Here is a 19,202-nt window from a genome sequence, read left to right as displayed (position 1 = left end):
GAAAGTACTACAATTGCTTCAATGAGAGCTACTCCAATAGTTTACTCAAAGTAAAAAAAAAAAAATAATAAACAAAACAACTTAGGATGTCGGGCTTGTTTGGCATCATTTTTTGTTTTCAGTTTTCAGTTTTTTCTGAAAACTAAAAACCAAAAACAGGAAACAAGAAAAAAGTGTTTCCACTTTTTTGTTGTCAATTTTCAAAATTATCATGATTTTAATAAGTCTAAATAATTTTTGATTCATTATGTGACATATATAATATACTTTTAAAAAACAAAAAACCAAAAAACAGAAAAATACAGTGATACCAAACGAACCCTCTTGATTTTCATTTTTAATTTTTTTTAAAAAAAGGAAAGAAAAAAAGAATTGTGGGTAGGTCCAGAGACCAAATTAGGTTGCACAGTGGTTGAAAATAAAAACGCAAAGCCCAAGAACCTCACCTAAAGCCCACAAATTGAAGCCCAAAAAAGAATTAGGGTTTTTGCCTTATAACCACTTATCATTTCCAAACCATCAATATATTTTCTCTTTAGGGTTTCTGCAACCACAGCGGCGATTTCCCAGCGGCAGCACCAACAACATCGTCATCAACCATGGTTCTCAAGTAATTTTCTCTCTCCTCTCCTTCTTCCCTGCGTTAATCCCTCTTTCTCTGTATCAAATTTGTAAGTTTCTGCTGTTAATTGATCTGTGATTTATGGTACTTTGATTTAATTTGCTACGAATTCGTGCTGTGTAATCTGTTAATGTTATCATCAAATTCATCATATTAATCTGTTAATTTGGTACAAAAGTATGAGTTTGAGTTTTGCATCTATTCGTTTGATTTGATTTTTGAGGTTGAAGATGTGAATTGGACTATAATATGTCACTTAATCTGAGCTTCTCAAACTAGAAAGTTAGTGTTTTTCCCCCTTTTAATTGTTAATGATTTTGGTAATTTAATGAATTATGTCATTGTTAGATTGTCATTTCACTGTAAGATGTGAAATGAGATTGACAAAACTATTTCTGAGTAGTGAGAATGTAATTTAATTGTTATACATGGTTTGCTTGTTATGTTCATGCTGTTGAGAAAACTATTGTATTCTTTGATTAGCTTGAGATGATAATTAGGGAATGTAATTTGCTTGTCTTTATGTTTTGATTGGACTTTTGCAACCATGTTCTCTATGTTGTGTTTTGAACATTCGCTTTACCCCGGCTCGAATTACCTTGGCTCTACTTTGTTGTTGAGCTTTCACATATAGGGTTTGATCATAGTGAATCATTGGCATTATGATTGAGGCGCTCTACAGTTTTATGCAATAACTGGAGATCAATTTGTGTCAGGGATGACTGAGGAACGTTATAATTTAGTCGTCTACTATGAGAGTAAATGATCTTAGTAATCTAGAATGTGTGATATGAGAGAGAAATCGATTTTATTGATCTACAATTACACTCTATTGTGTCTCATAATTATGGATGCTGGCTATGATATTTTAATTTGCTTAGATTCGATTCTTGAAGTATGTTTTATATCTTTGTTGCATCATTATTAAAAAACGAGAGACCTTGTTGCTCTGTATAGCTTCTTTGATGGATGTATATTGAATCTGCTTCTTATCCTTTGCATTGCAGGACTGAGCTATGCCGATTCAGCGGCGCCAAGATATATCCAGGTAGGGGTATCAGATTTGTTCGTGGAGATTCACAGGTACGATAAGTTGTATTTTTTTTGTTTATAACTTGTTATCTTGGTGGGCTTTTTGCTAGAAACTGGTCAACTTACTAGTGATATGATTCGGCAAATCTAGGTTTTCCTCTTTGTTAACTCCAAATGTAAGAGGTATTTCCACAACCGTCTCAAGCCAGCAAAGCTTTGCTGGACTGCTGTGTACCGAAAGCAGCACAAGAAGGTTGGTTGCTATTCTCCTCTTTCTCCCATTTCTTTGTACTTTTAGTTGGTTGCTATTCTCCTCTTTCTCCCATTTCTTTGTACTTTTATATTTTGTGCACCTAATGTTAGGTTCAAGTATATGCCCTGTACTGTCTGTTATCTACATTTATTTTGATGCTCATCAAGTTTTGGTCTTTTAATTATTTTGCAGGATATTTCTGCTGAAGCTGTGAAGAAGAGGAGAAGAGCCACCAAGAAGCCTTACTCAAGGTCTATTGTTGGTGCTACTTTGGAAGTCATCCAGAAGAAGAGAACTGAGAAGCCCGAAGTTAGAGATGCTGCCAGAGAGGCTGCTCTTCGGTTAGTTTTACTCTTGTGTAACTCTAAGTGTCATTGAATTACCAAGTTTACTGTTTACTTGTAACCAATAAACTTGACGCCCATTTGAGCATGTCATGACCTTCCATTTTTTTTGGTTTTATAGTGAAATCAAGGAAAGAATCAAGAAAACTAAAGACGAAAAGAGGGCAAAGAAAGCTGAGGTGGTTAAGTCCCAGAAGGTCTCAGGAAAGGGTGCATCCAAGGGTGCTGGACCTAAAGGCCCCAAGCTTGGAGGTGGAGGTGGAAAGCGATAAACAATTCATCTTACCTAGTTAGCTTTGGGTTGAGTTTGAGAACAGTGCAATTTTGAGTTGTTTTAATATGTTTGGCAGTAGACGTTTATTAATCGCTACAGATGTCTATGTTATCTCCAGATTTTTTTCGGTTATGAAAGATTTATATTCTACTTTGAGCGATGTCACGGTGTTCCCTAATATGACTAGTTTTAGTTTTCCTTTCAAATGATTTCATGTTCCCACACAAGGGACTGTCCTCAGTATTGCCCTTTTGCTTGCTGAGGTGCTTGTTAGTTGCAAGGTTACTTGAACTTCATGGTGTAGACACGAAACTTAATTTGTTGAATCTCAACTAATACGCATAATAGGTAATTTGTTGCATCTTGGCTGCATGAAAAGCAACTAAGGCATTCTGGTTCACTTGATCTACAGTCGTTTATTTGACACTTTACCACAGTCCACAGTACATACTTCAAGTCTTCAACGCAAGATGATTTAGTTTGTGCCTTGTGGTGCATGTTATTAAGTTGTTGGCATGGCCGTGACCTTAATTAGGCATTTTGGGGGGGATGAAATGTCATTAGCTTGTTGGTCTGGCCTGAATTAGGACTTACAGGACAGATGGCTGCAATAATACTAATGCTGATTGATGCAGAATAGCTGCAACAAAGCCAATGCCAATTGATGCAGGGATTTATTGTTGTCTAACACAAATTCAACATGACTATTGAGGATCAGTGTATGTATATTGGTTTCATTTTGTCTTTAAAATGAACCAAAGCTGAAAAGGGTATACTTCTTCTGCATAATGTCTACCAGCAATCCAGCATCTCTACTGGTGGCGAGACGACATCGTGCAATTTCCTTGCATTATTATGCAAAGTCGATACACCAGGAGACAGGAGTGAACCTAAGTGTCATTTACATTAATTGTAAATGTAAGTCATCAGAATCTTTGAATACGTATAAGAAAGATTTCACTCATGTCACATAAAATTCATTACATTATCAGTACCCTGTTATACAATGAAAAACTTATCCCACAAATAGGAAACATAAACAAACCATTACATTGTTGTGAAATCAAACACTGCATTTTATAATGCCAAGTGATCATGCTAAACCTTCTTGCTGCTAGATATGAGGGCTTTCGGCCTAGTCTTGAACAGAATCTTATGCCTAATGATTCCGATCACATCCAACTCCACTGCGGGTGATGATTTGGAGCTTATGCTTTGCTCTTCATCAGAATGCTTTACCTTCTTCAATACTAAAAGTGGCTTCTTCAGCTTCATCTTTGATCCAGTTAGCTCATGGTACCCAATTGTAAAGGTGTATGTCTCCTGCAGGATACAATATAAATCAACATCCAAAATTCGATGTCACTGACTCACTGTGTCACACCTCACACTAGTACAAATTGAACAATGAGTATGTACCAAACAATAATGTCACACAAACACTTCAAACAACAAACATGAAAGTTGAAATGTTAGGCCTCAATGGTTTCCAATTGGCATGCGAAATTAATTGTTACAAAGTACATTCTTCCGAAACACTCACTTTACGAGTCATGACAACTAAAGAGTAAAGAGTTATAGAAAATGACCTACTACCTCCGTTACATATTATTTGCAACGATTAGACATTTTCCCTCTCTACTTTATGTCAAATCGTTGCAAATAATATGTAACGGAGGTAGTATTTAAAATAGTTCTGTCATTTCTATCCTTTCAAACGTAAAAGTAACAACTTTTTCCGAACATCTTATCATAACACACGTGATTGTTAAACAACATCAAATTTGTCGAAAACAATACAATACCTGAGATGAAGGACGGCAAAGTCGTCCGATTTCGAGGTTTTGAAGACAATCTTGGAATTGAGGTTGAGCTTCAATAACACCTTGCAACTCAATAACAGCCCATTCTTGGCAATTGTGTTCACCACAGCTACATTTCACCTGTATTGGCCCCATTTTGCTTTTTACCAGTATAACCTTCAAAAAAAATAAAATAAAAAAGCAATTACCCCAGTTTATAACTTATAAACCCAACAATAATTCAGACAATAATAAATTCACAATCAATTTGAAATTCATTATAAAACAAATTAATCAAAATTCGCATCAAATTTTTGTAGATCTTTTGATGCTGGAAATGGGAAGAACAACAAGTTCAAAAGAAAGCATAGAAATCTTACCAGATAATCGGAAGATATGGTGGTAACTACGGTGGCGACGAAATCCGGCGACGGAGGAAGAATATTTGCGGCGATGAAGAGGCGGCCACAAGAACAGTTGAGTTGCCTGGAATAATCTTATTTCGCGCGCTTTTGTACTTGGAACAGAACTTAAACGGTGTCGTATACTCAATATTTTTGGTTTTTGGGCTAGGTTTGGGCTCTAAGGATTTCACCCCAAATGTGTAAAGGCTGTGAGAGAGAGTTATATTGTCATATGATGCAATCGCTACATTGAAATTTGGTAGTCTTGTGATGGGTAAGTTTGACAACTTGGTCCCATTTCTCCTAGCTTGGTCCACGAGAACTAACTTGAAGTACGAGCAAATGGATGATTTATTGATTTATTTAAGATAACTAGCCTTCTGGCCCGTGCAATGCACGGGTTATTCATATAAAATTGTATTGAGAAATAAATGAAGAAATATCAGTAAGTCATTATAGGGTATAATATGTAATCGGAAACATGATTAAAGAAATTAAAATTATGGAACTTTAATCGAAAAGGAGGCTTAAATAGAAGGTGAAAGGGCTAAAATTAAAGAGAGAATAGGAAACGGTTGAATTAAAGGGGAGAGATGAAGTGTGTATGAAGGATTAAGTATAAGTTTAATGAAAGAATTAAAAAAATTGGTGCAATAAAAAATTAATAGTGTAAGATGACATGTGGCACTATGGTTAGAGAAGTGTAATAGAATGGATGAGGACATGTGTCTTTCTTAGTTTCCTGGTTATAGTTTTTAAATACTAAGTATAGAAGTATAGATTAAGGTCGTGTTTGGAAAAATATAGCTGTGAAGGTAAGGTATGAAGGTTTGATAAAATAATGGTTGATTAGCTGTTACATATAAAAATCAATATTTTTTCTTTAAAACTATAGATTAAATTTTCAATAGCTACCTTTAATCTTTAAAAGCTAATCAACTATTGATAAAAGCTACCGCTATCATTAAACACTACTCCAACCACTACATTGTCAAACACTCATATATTTTTTAAAAAATTTAGTCAAACCACTAAAAGCTATTGTCGAACATGCCCTAAAATTAATTTCATTTAGGTGTAGCTTGACTTAACACTTGACCCCAAAACAGGGTGGTTGGGGGACAGTTTGGGTTGTTGGTGATTGTTTATATGAGATAAAATATGATACTTAACATTACAAACATGAATAGTTTGTTCAAATATATCAAGCTACTCAATATTACACATCACACATCACACATCATATCAATCAACACACATGTGAATAGTAATAATGAATAGTCACTATTGTCAAATCAACATGTGAATAGTAACAATGAATAGTCACTATTGTCAAATCAATCAATCATCATATCATACAATGTGTTCATTTCGATTACTATCGTCAAATCACATCACTATTATGACATCATTATTGTCAACTCATGTCATATTATGACATCACATCATTAAAAATTTATTTACATAATATGACATCATTATAGTGAAGTCACATCACTTTTTATATACATTGATGATATCATTATAATCAAGTCACATCACTTCAATACACTTATATGACATCATCACATCACATTATTATACTTATATGACATCATTATATTTCATGAATTTCAAAATAGAGTCAAAACTCATTGTTGGTACTTTATGGACATCTATATCAGTCTCTTATGGTTTCAAACCTCCTTATATGACCCCAGAAGTCATCCAACACATTCGGTTCATTTTTTGAAAAAATGTCAATAATTGATACGAAATAGTGTACTATAGCCTTCAATTTTGGACAATTTTCCACTTATTTGACCCGGAAATAAAACTGCCGAGATGCTTATCATGGACCCTAATACACTCCGGGAGTCTATTTGAGTGGGTGCAACAATTCAATATGCCTTTAAACAGACAATTTACCCGTTTCAAATTTGCACCGATTTCCTAAACTCAAGCCTACCACGGACATTTATGACAACATATAATGGTCATATATGGTTCCAAACGACATTATATGACCCTAAGATGTATCCCCTAGGGTCTCACGACCTGTCGCCACCGGGTCCCGTAACCTCAAAAATTCCTCAAAAAGCGTGGATAATAGCCTTCAATTTTGGAATTTTTTTGACCTTTTTTCGCCCGGAAATAAAAATTGCCGAGATGTTTACCATGGTCCCTAATACCAAATTGGGTGGGTGGAACCATCCAATATGCCTTAAAACGGTCAATTTACTCGTTCGAAACTTGCATCGATTTCGTGAACTGAAGCCTACCACGGACATTTTTGACAATATATAATGGTCATATATGGTTCCAAACGGTATTATATTACCCTAAGATGTATCCCCTATGGTCTCAAGACTTTTCGCCACCGGGCCCCGTAACCTCAAAAATTCCTCAAAAAGCATGGATTATAGCCTTCAATTTTGGAATTTTTTGGACCTTTTTTCGCCCGAAAATAAAAATTGCCGAGATGTTTACCATGGTTCCTAATACCCCCCGGGAGTCCAATTGGGTGGGTGTAACCATCCAATATGCCTTAAAACAGTCAATTTACCCGTTCGAAACTTGCACCGATTTTGTGAACTGAAGCCTACCACGGACATTTTTGACAACATATAATTGTCATATATGGTTTCAAACGACATTATATGACCCTAAGATGTATCCCCTACGGTCTCAAGACTTTTCACCACCGGGCCCCGTAACATCAAAAATTCCTCCAAAAGCGTGAATTATAGCCTTCAATTTTGGAATTTTTGGACTATTTTTCGCCCGAAAATAAAAATTGCCGAGATGTTTACCATGGTCCCTAATACCCCCCGGGAGTCCAATTGGGTGGGTGGAACCATCCAATATGCCTTAGAACGATCATTTTACTTGTTTTCGTACACACCTCTTGTTTTGGCTATAAGCTTTCACGTGGCTTGTATGTAGCCGGACAATGGTCATATATGGGTCGAAACAATATTATCTGACCCCAGGATGCATCCTGTAATGTTCCGTGAACTTCTGACACCGGGTCCTGACACCTCCTAATTAAACTGCTCCGATTTCGTATATTATAGCTTTCATATTTTCCATCCGTATATCACTTTTTCACCCATCGAGATTATGCATCCAAGTACTTCCAAGAGTTCCCAAAGGGTCTTGGGAGTCATAAACAGTGCCCGAAAACATATCATTCATCCTTAATCATCATGTCTTAAGGGCCTTGGGAGTCGTAAATATTGCCCGGTATGCCTTGTCCTTGGGTGCACATGTCTTGTGCACATGCCACAAAGCCCCTTGTACCATCCAACATCCTAACACCTAGGCTTTGTGACTTGTCTTAATCCCATACTTAGCATTTTTTAGCATACAAGATGCATCACCAGGGCCGGCTAAGGGCCTGTGCAACCAGACCCTTAGCACAGGGCCCCGAAATGTTAAGGGCCCATTTTAGGGAGCCCAATACTTAAGCTTATAATAAAAAAAAAATTGTCTGACTTTGCTCACGTGATCTTCCATATTCCTCCACCTCCCTTCATTTACTCTTTCATTAACTCAAATTCCCAGATTCTTCTCCTCGTAATATGCTCTCAGTTTTGTTGAAAATCTTAAAATCATTCATCTTCCTTCATTCAATTTTATTTTGTCATTAATTTCTTGTTTTACTCAAATCATCAGTTTTTCAATTAAGCATTTTTTGCCTTCCTCTATCAATCACAACGGTTATGAAGAGATTTTCTCAAGAATTAGTTTTAAGGGAGGAATTGATTTCATGTTTTCCACAATTAAACAACTTAATTCACTTCTATATATTTCCTTTCAAATTTTCTATCTCATATCTTCTTCCATAACAAATAAAAATTTATTGTGAGAACAGAAAAAAAAAAAAATTAAAATTCATCATACTTTATCTGTTTAAGTGTTATAATTTTTAATTTTTTTTTTATAATTACAATTTCATAAATATTCAGGTTTTCTATTAACTAATTAATTAATATTGGCAATTTACGATTTTTGAAGGTGGAGATTAAGAAATTTTTGAAGTGGGTACTCCCTAATTGTGAGTTGCAGCAATGGGATTTAAATTTTTAATCATCTGGACTTAGAAGTTGTGGAAAAAGATTCCTATCAGACCCTCTGTATACCAAAATTTTGTACTACAAAATGGTTTATATTAAAATATCGATTTCTCCTAAAAACAAATACTACTGAAATACCGATTTTGCAAAAAAAAAGAAAAAAAAATTGAAATAATTTTTAATATATATATTTTTTTTTTTACTTTAGATTAGGGCCTAATTTTTAAGGTTAGAACAGGGCCCCAAAAATGTTTGAGACGGCCCTGTGCATCGCTAACCTTGTTTTCCATAATATAGGTGTAGGTACCCCATGAATATTAAGAGTATGTCTATGATCAAAATTATTTGTTTGATATAAAATCATTGATCTTAAAAATGAAATACGGAGTAACTTCATATGTTAATGACCAATTAAGGAAATCAAGTTTACAGGAGACTTAAACATACACCTGACATTAGATATATCTATACAACATACATTGTTGCTGATATATTGTCAATACAAGAAATAAAAAGGGAGGGTGGAAGAAAGAGAGTTTGTCACAAGTTCTAAGAAGAACCCTATTCTTTCTAAATGCAAGCTCTTCCTTGCATCTATCTTCACATTCTAAGGTATGTACCTATGTTTTAGCAAGTTTCTGTCGATTAAGCAACACGAACAAGTCCTCTTACACGCCAAACGCACTGGTGCCTGTAAGAGTTTTAATAGCAAAATCGATACATGGATCCTCGAACAAATCAGCAAAAAGAGGACTTTCAGGACCCTCCTTAGCCTTACTATCAGTGATCATTCTGTCACACTTCTGATCTACTGCAGATGGCTCTTGATCCTGATACGGTCTTGGAATGCTTTTCGACTCCATATCCTCTTTCTTTACTTTGAGCTCAGATGATATACCTGTACAAGACAACTTATTGGAACTTGTAACATTGTCTTTGCAAATGTTGACAGCAAACTTAGGCTTCTTATTGCTGTTATTAGTCCTGGTTTCAGACAGTTTTTCTCCAAGAAGGGATCCTATGGCCGGCGCAGAAAGATAGACAGTCTTAGGATTTTCCTTTTCCTTAAGCATCGAGTCTATGATTTCTGATATATTTGGAATGCTGACAGCACTGCTATCTTCACCTACAACAACCAATCTAACATTCAACATTTTTATCGACGATTCAATTCTTATCTGCACAACTTGTAGCTGATACATTTCTTTAGTTTTCACCTTGAACTACTTACATTGATCTGGATCAAGTATAAAGAAAGAAGTTGATTCTCTTTTCTTCTTAGTTGATCTACAACTCCTCCCTCCTCTCAAAGGTTTACTGATTGTTTTCTCCACTGTCTCCGTTGGATTTTCAGCTCCGGTTTTTCCTCCCTTGGATTCATTCCTGGCTCTCTTCTGTTTTCGAGCAGCAGTTAAACATAACATAACAAGTTTTCAATATTGGAATGTAGAAATAAATGAGGCATAATATAGGTTATAGTAGGATGTAGTACACTAGAATTAAGTTTTATAAGGGAGGATTCTACCTTCGTATCTCCATTATTTGACTCGATCGATTTCTTCTTTTTTGGTTCATCCTTTCTCAACAGCAATGAATCAAAACAATGGGTGAGTTGATTCAATTCATTTCACATCAACAGAAAATTGATTTAGTTCACAACAATGTTAAAGTTATAGAAACTAGTCAAATCACAATCATAAAAGATGTTTCATTCTAAACTTGGTAGCTGTTGATTAAAACTGTATATACTTACAGTATGCTGAATAAAATCAAAATTCGCGTCTTCACTGTCCTTTGGTTTGTTCTTGGTTACATGTTTCCCTAACTTTCCCGATAGAAGATACCGGTCAATGTCCTTCATAGACCGGAATATATATCCATTTACAGGATCAGTATAGTACTGAAAATGAAAAACATTACTTCAGAGTTCAAACTTAGTTAATAAAAGCATAATGAATGAACTTGTAAGACATATCTAATAGCTAGCATGTGTAGCAGTAGTGTAGGAGATGATTTCAAGGTAGATTAATATGCTAATTCTAAAACTATATTACAAGCACATCCTACATTAACATCAAGAATTAAAAGAAGTTTTATCTAGTAGTAACATTGATCGATATCACAACCCCAATAAACCCGTAAAAATAAATACTCCGTACTTCATATATGTTTTCTTTACTAAAATACCCTTATGAGTCCGTTGAATCCCTAAAACACCCTGTGAGGCCGTAATTACGTATCAATCCATTATACGAAGTACAAAATAAAAAGTTTCCTACATGAAGAATTAATGATATCATAAGCAAAACAGAGATACAGAGTATTATACTACATGCATCTACTATTTCTTGAAAATAGAAGAGTTAAAGCACACTATTATCAAACACAGAACAAACACATTGAATAGAATGGAAAAAAAAAAAAAAAAAAAAAAAAACATCATTAATAACCAATGCATTAAAATTAAGCAATGAAAGTGTGAATAATTAAGAGAAATAAAAAAAGAAGATTAAGATAAAGAATTATACTCTATCTTTTTTGCCACTTTTCCTAACTCTGATCTCAATCTTCCATCCTTCAGGTAGCCAATCTTCAGCCCTAATTTGCTCTCCCATAATTTCTCCCCTATTATTTCTTAGATAATTAACCTTAATTATCAAAAAAATTTGCCCACTTTTATGCAACTCTACCCAAAACTTAGGGAGCACCGCTAAAATCTCAACATAGAGTGATCACATACACTTTCCACTCACTTACTTCACTCACTCACTTACTCACTTACTTACTCACTCACTCTCTTTAGTTCACTCACTTTATTAGTATTATTATAATTATGTTATAAAATTATAATATAAAGTAATATATGAAAAGTCACAGAAAAATAGAAGAGTTTTGTAGAACACCAAGAGGGTTGAAGTCCCACGTGGATGGTAGCAAAGTTGTTACACTAACACGATAGAAACTGAAAGAAACACACAATCTTACTTGAATTGTTTTGTTTAAGAGTTTAAGTTCCGAGGAAAGACAAGAGCATCGTTCTTCCACTATCTTTTTCACCTTCTTTCTCGCTTGTGTTCCTCCCCTTTTTTTTTTTTTTTTTTTTTTACTCTTCTATTTGGTCGTCTCGCCAAAGTTTGTGTCTTCTTTGCCAATTGTCATCCTTCTTACGCCTTCCCAAAACGTGTCATATCTTACCATTTTTGCTTACTTGGGTCGGTTTCTACATAGGTTATGTATGTGAATTGTTATGTTGGCGTATGATTAATTATTCAGTTTGCTCGTAAACAGGGGATTTATGGAAAGATATACCGGTAATTAATATCAATTGTTTACATAGTTGGTATATCAATGATGACAAACTTGTAAATAAATTGAAAATTTTTAACAAAATAAAGGCTGCAATGATAGATATAGAAGACAATTTAGGGCTTCATACATCAGTTTAAGTTTTTGATTGAGTTGGATTGGTCGTCTAACACGCAATAATGTTATACAACGACTGTGATTGAACATTCAACAAATGTACATGTGTGAAAGCACTGTCGGATCTATGTGGGTGCCTGGGTGGCACGGGCCCCACTAAAAATACTTTAAGTTTCTTTTATTGGTTTAAATTATATTCTATTGATGTATAAATAGCTATGTTTGCATAATTATTCACTAAGTGCCCTTCCAATTCAAGCTTAGTATTCTAGATCCGTCATCGGTGAAAGTACAACAATTGTTCTACTTGTCCTCCTCGTAAGCTCCATCAACAACCCTCTATACTCCTGTATACTTAAGTATATATTGCAACATGCTCATTTAGAAATTCATACATGCACTTAGTACATTACTAAAATGAGTGGTGTAACATCTTTGCATTATCCTTTGTTGTTCAAATTTGCAAAGAGAGTAGTTTGTTCTTATGAAACCTTTTTTTTTTGTTAGGTAGGTTGGTACAATATATTGTCAGGAGACTCAGGACACAAGTAACTATACAACAACAATAATAATACAATATGATATAAATGTTCTAAGTCTTGTGTGGCTCACAATGTTTGAACATATTAAGGGTGTTAGTTGTTTATCAAAACACATTCATTATTAATTAATTTGAACATTAAGTTGTTATTGTCTGGCAAGAATAGCAGGCCATTTCAACATTTGCATATGCTCATATAGTTCCCTAGTTCAGCCACAATAGCACCTACAGTTAGGAGTAGGACCTTATGTCTTACTTGTATCATTTAAATCTTGAAAATTGAAGTTGCATTATTCCACAATATGGTTTTTGTGTAGACATAGCGTTTGTGGGTTCAAATGAACCCGTCCACACACCTTCATTAATGGGGCTCCGCCCCTGTTTAAAAATACAATATATTATTAGCGTGATGTTTATTTTTTTTATAAAGTCGTATCCATTTAAGTCTTTCAAGTTTGCAACCCTCTCCAAAAAAAAAAAAAAAAAGTACCATCACAAAGTAATTAACTTACAAAGAAATTAAGCATGATATAATTAATAGAACAACCTGAGCAATAAGAAGTTTAAATTTTTAACTCTATAATCTTGTACATACAAAAGAATCTTTAAGGTGAAAAGAACTAACTATATATATATACACACCTGAGCATGCATATCTATCTATACATATATATAATAAGGTATGTAGGGCAAATCATCAGCCAAAATTTGTAACACCCCCATTGCAGAAGATTATGAAAACAAAATTAAATATACAGCTAAATCAACCATATTACATCGTTAAACAAAGACACCAATGCGAATTTCATCCTATCCCTTGAAACTTATTGTACAATCTTCGATAAACACGATGATCATGAGCTAGCCTTAACGATTTTGAATTGGATTAGGAGAACCTCCTGGTATTGATCTCCTATGTAATGTATACAATCTGTCCTCGCCGTTCATGAAATTAACACGGCTGCCATCACAGAATTGCAGAAGCAATGTTAGTATGCATGTTAACGTGTAAAGAACGAGTAATGAAGTGTTTTGTTTAATCATGGAGGAAAAACTCAATTTGAAATGAAAGAGAATGTGTTTTTAGAAAAGGGGAAGATTTGCAGATCAAATTAATGCATGGTTTTGTTTTTGTGGGCTGTTATAGTGTTATATAATCGTAAGATTTGTTAAGTTTGGTTGTCAAAGCTTTATTTTGAAATCATGCATTATTAGTACACGTAGTGTAAGTATTAATTAAATGAAGAACTAACCATATCATATAATCATATCATAAGGTACGTGCATTATTGATGTTTTCTTGGAGGCTACTAATCAATTATTTAAGTTTTTCTCATCATGCAAATGGCTGACTTTATATGTTTAATCACCATTAATTATTTGGTCAAGAATTGGGTTTTAACATTTTTAGTTGCCCACAAAAACATGCCTGGCCAGTTCATTTTTGACATGTTCAAAAAATTGAAAGTCCTTTATGTGAACAAAATTCTCAAGCTAGGGTTATATATACATTTATATATTTTCAGTTTGATCGATCGAGATTAATTTTTTTCTCTTTCTATGGTACATTATTTAATTCGTAATATATCGTTAAAGCATACTCCATCTGTTCTTGAAAATCTATCACGTTTTGACTTTTAGCATAAATTTGATCATCATCTTTTTCCACTTTGTATGGTAGACACTAGATAGTCTCATGACACAAATATTAAAGTACACGATTCTACAATTTGATTATACATACATTATAGTTGTATTGTGTACTTGTTGTTTCCGTTCACACACAAATTCACACGATTACTAGCTATATAACTTAAATCTACAATATGTAACAAGTAATTAACTTTTCTAAGCCCCCCTATGTGTAATTATCAATTCGGGGCAAAGAGATGATATTATTTTTGTATGTGCCAAAAAAAGTGATTTTTTAATTTTTTGTTGTGGGAGGGTGGTGTTATTAAAACACAAAAACATTTGGGACCATTTACCATGCTACTCCAATTTACATACCGTATTAAAAAGGAACATGAAGATGATGACATCTCATGTCTTAATATCTTATAGTATATGAATATGAATGACCGAATTGATGTCGCAATTTTTTCAAGTACTCTTTCTAAAACCCTTATTCAGCATTTTTTTAAGTATATAATTAATATGAGTATATCCTAACTTAAGCATTGGTGTTAGTTGGCTAATCCTAATTATCCGTTAAATTAAATGATTAAGTTCATGCATGCTAATTTAGACAAAGTTTAATTTGACGATGTCAAGAGTACATACGTGTTGGTGCCTGGCAGTTGTTGTAGATAATTTAATAAGATGGTTAGTTAAGAGTTATATGATGAATGTCAAGCTAATTAATGTACGTGCAGTGTTTGGTATATCTATATACATAAATTAACACCGAATTAAGCTTGAAAACTGCTATAACAACCTTGTATTATTATAAATCAAGTCTAATCAACATAAAATGCTTGCTAAACGACAAGATTGAGCATTAAAATTGGCTTCTTATCTAGGAGTACTTAGTACTGAAGTACTCGTATATCATACCTAGAGCTTGCTTAGCTTGTTGAATTTCATACAAAGTTTTTGGTTGGTTGTAAGAAGTTGGCTTTATATAAATTTTGCTATTTTAAAATGTTAGATTATTAAATACGAGTAGTTAAACAAGTCATTGGTAAAATTATAAATCCGTGATACAATATAGATGTGTTTATATTGCGAAAAATATAATATTAGAATTTTAACTCTCACATGATTATTTTGTTTCGCACTAAATAATCATGAGAGAGTTAAAATTGACTTATACATATTTACTTTAATTATTTGATTTACCTCAGGTCTCAAGGATAACCGAATAAAAAAAATTTATGAGATATTTTTATTTTGGAAAAATAGTTCACGGCGTCTCAAGAAGTTGTACTTGCTATACAAAACTCAAGTATTTCTCAATTGAACAATTGTCTACTATACTTTTATTGGAAAAACCGAATATCTTATTACTTTTATGTATCAACCAAACAATTTCCAAGTTCCAACTAATGTATTATCTTGTTCATTTTTAATTTATTTTGTCAAACAGATCAGTCAACGCGCTATCAATCTACTTATTCTATTCAATCAACATTATAATGATTGTTTTAGCCAATGGCCGAAATCACCTAAAACTTATTCTGAATCCAATGACAATAGTATTACTCTCAATTTCATGTTCACACATAAACTCAGATCAAGTAATGAACTTTTCATCTATACAAAAGTACAGAACCAAAAACTCATGGTAAAAATATGTCAGAATACCAAATATATATAAATATTTCAACACCAAATTTTTAAACCATATATTCATATAACAAATTGGCATGTATTGTATACACTATTAACATACTTAATTAGAACTAAAACTGATAAAAAATTTCTATAAAACTGCAACAAAATTCGAAAAAACCCGGATTAATTATGAAGCGGATTAGGCCCTGTTGGAGTAGAAATATGTGTAACAGCATGAACTGTTTTTACCTCTGTCACACTAACCTCCTCTGAACTACCAAAATTTACATGAATCTGAGTCTCAGACTGATGCAGAACTCGTCGCGCAGATCTTTGTTGGATTTGATGATACGCAGCTGGTTGATCGAAGAAGAGTGAAAAGAAGATCAATGAACTCCCAAGAATCATCAAAAGAACCAAATTTTTTGTACACGAACAACTTTGAGTTGACATGTTTAAGTACCAAAATATGAAGTATATATATTTGGTTTAAACAGCAAAAGAATATGGTAATATATATGTTGTTTTCTTGTATTCTGTAAGCTTAGTAGGAGATTAATAAACCAAGAATTATGAAAAGGCAAAACTATAGGGTATATAGATATGTCATTTAGTGTAAGAAAGAGACAACCACGGGTTTCATAATTCATATGCATATGGTCCCATGTTGTTGTTGATTGAGGTTGCTTGTATACTCTGACAATAGATTAATCAGATGATTAGTTTACGATAATCCGAAAACGGATGAGTTTAAGCTTGAAATTAGATGTTTAAATGTTGGGTTTATCAGGGAAAGTGTCAATGTGTGATGAGATAATCAAACTACTGGTTTGAAATTTCTAATTAAGCTATGATTAGAGTTTTACCAGTTTCTAAAGTTGAGAACCCAAATAGGACTTTTACTTGATTTTGACCCTTTTTAGGATTTTACCTGGATTTGGTGATGTTGTACAAGTCAGCCTTGCGTCAAATTCAATTTAGGTGACGGTATGGTTTTTATCCGAGCTATACGTGTGATTTTTTATGGAATATGAAATCATGTGAACGGGTTATTTATCGGTCTTACACAAGAATTTGTGTCTATTAGAGCTAGATTAGCTTATTAGGTTTTAATATGTTTGTATGATGTTAGGTATTTAGGTCATTGGTGGTATCCTACAACATTTAATATAAAATTTGTACATGGTATGTTGGTATGACACATATAATGGAGTTATTGACTAAAAGTTTTGTAGTTGATAGTATTGACAATGAGTTTAGTATTTTTAAAACTCTCCTATTTATTTTCACGCTTCTGATTTTGCAATACATGGCTATAATTAGGACATAAAAATAAATGGCGAGAAAGACAATCTAATATATATATATATATATATATATATATATATATATATATATAAAGGGGAGTTTTTTCCCGCGTTTGTAGAGAGCCACGTAGGATTTTGTTAATTTAAAAAAATTATAAAGCGCCACATAAATGTGCGATGTAGGGTTGGGATTTAATGTGTGCCACATAGGTTAAAAAAATATTAAAATATTAAAATTATAAAAGTCAAGGTGAAAAATAACAATCCAATTCATCAAATTTAGATTGAATATAGTTGGACATATATATCATCTATCTTTATGTACTCAAAAAAAAAAAAAAAAAAAAAAAAAAAAAAAAAAAAAACTAAAAAAATTATGTGCTATACGTTTCACTGGCACAAGCAATCGATCATATATCTCACCAAGAAAATAAATAAAGAAATAAAAGTATTGATAATTATCATCTATCTTTATGTACTAAAAAAAACAAAAAAAAAAAAAAACCTTAAAAAATTAATCCTTTTCACCTACATGCATTATCTTTTAACAAACATTTTATTCTTTTAAAAAAAAAAAGTTAATTGAAGATTTTGTCATACGGTAATTATTTCAATAGAAGTGAGAAATCTAATATATATATATATATATATTATTATATATATAAAGGGGAGTTTTTTCCCGAGTTTTTAGAGCGCCACGTAGGATTTTTATTTTTTAAAAATTATTAGAGCGCGACATATGATAAGTATTTTTAAATTGCTACAATAGGATTATGTCACCTAAGATTAGTTAACGTGCCACGTAGGATTATAAATTAGAGCTATATCCATTAAATAATTCAAGTGCCACATAAACATAATTAACCAATGAGATAGATTTTAATGGTTATATTAATTAAATACAAAATATTAACTTATGAGATTAGGATTTTATCTAATATTTTAAAACAAATACGAAAAAATGATATATTACGTACAACTAATAAAATACGAAGTAATAAATGTAATTACATAAATAGAAAAAATATTTTATATATATATATATATATATATATATATATATATATATATATATATATATATATATATATATATATATATATATATATATATATATATAAACGACCCGTGCATCACACGGGTTTCATCTAGTACAAATATAATTGTATAAAAGACCTAGTGTAAAAAAAGTATCGAGTAAGACTTAAATTTACATGAGTTGAAGATATGACACGATGGAAAAATTTTACGACACAAGGCGAGACGGGAAGGAACCCTGACTTCTTGTATAGTTGTATATATGAACGTTACTTTCAATTATGAATGACAACTCAACCAGCTAATAAAGTCTTTAGAGGGGCCAAACCCAAATCATAATGTACTACGAAGCAATTGGATGAGTTACGGGGGATTTAGGCAAACAGCATTTCCTTGGATCCTTTTAGGTTACTATCACAACATTTATTGTTTTTATTGCATTACACATTTAGCTAGCAATTTAGCCACACAATTTTGGTATAAATCACATGCTTCAGCAATCAAACATGTATTGATGTTAAAAATCTATGTACGATCACTTCAATCAAACGAATCCGGTAAAGTTCTAGGCAGATTATTACAAGTGTTTCGGGCTTACAGAGTACTTCATGCACTCGTAAAGTCCTAATTGAGGTTTGCCGAGTGTTGATATGGCAGTCGCTTAGATTCTCGAATTCTTAAGAGCGCATGGGGAAGAGAGTATTAGAGAATGTAGAATTACATCAGAATGTACCATTGGAGATTCTGCCTACACTTTGGCCTGACTTTGATTGGGATATTCTTTCCAGAACCAAAAAAAAATGGAATGCGCAAGTATGCAAGACGAGA

General features: G+C 33.0%; 3 protein-coding genes across 3 annotated transcripts; 1 reads left to right on the top strand and 2 right to left on the bottom strand.

Moving 5' to 3' along the window:
* Positions 1 to 527: 527 nt before the first annotated feature.
* Positions 528 to 2,680, top strand: LOC145608911 (large ribosomal subunit protein eL24). The gene is made up of 5 exons (XM_081664496.1): positions 528 to 610; positions 1,630 to 1,705; positions 1,806 to 1,907; positions 2,100 to 2,248; positions 2,373 to 2,680. Exons 1-5 carry the CDS (start codon positions 600 to 602, stop codon positions 2,521 to 2,523), a joined length of 489 nt encoding a protein of 162 aa, XP_081520622.1. The 5' UTR covers positions 528 to 599; the 3' UTR covers positions 2,524 to 2,680.
* An 881-nt stretch (positions 2,681 to 3,561) lies between these two features.
* On the bottom strand, positions 3,562 to 4,504 carry LOC145609308 (uncharacterized). The gene is made up of 2 exons (XM_081664821.1): positions 4,331 to 4,504; positions 3,562 to 3,848 (listed from the first exon to the last, which is right to left on the bottom strand). Exons 1-2 carry the CDS (start codon positions 4,481 to 4,483, stop codon positions 3,624 to 3,626), a joined length of 378 nt encoding a protein of 125 aa, XP_081520947.1. The 5' UTR covers positions 4,484 to 4,504; the 3' UTR covers positions 3,562 to 3,623.
* A 4,814-nt stretch (positions 4,505 to 9,318) lies between these two features.
* Positions 9,319 to 11,852, bottom strand: LOC145609645 (uncharacterized). Its single transcript, XM_081665097.1, has 5 exons — positions 11,775 to 11,852; positions 10,543 to 10,689; positions 10,315 to 10,365; positions 10,021 to 10,183; positions 9,319 to 9,915 (listed from the first exon to the last, which is right to left on the bottom strand). The coding sequence occupies exons 2-5, from the start codon at positions 10,648 to 10,650 to the stop codon at positions 9,458 to 9,460; spliced, it is 780 nt and encodes a 259-aa protein (XP_081521223.1). The 5' UTR covers positions 10,651 to 10,689; positions 11,775 to 11,852; the 3' UTR covers positions 9,319 to 9,457.
* Between the last annotated feature and the right edge of the window lie 7,350 nt (positions 11,853 to 19,202).

Source organism: Chenopodium album, chromosome 23, assembly GCF_948465745.1.
Source record: "Chenopodium album chromosome 23, dcCheAlbu1.1, whole genome shotgun sequence".
In the NCBI taxonomy this organism is placed as follows: Eukaryota; Viridiplantae; Streptophyta; class Magnoliopsida; order Caryophyllales; family Amaranthaceae; genus Chenopodium; species Chenopodium album.
Note: the sequence above shows the minus strand (reverse complement) of the source record. Positions and strands in the feature narration are given on the sequence as shown.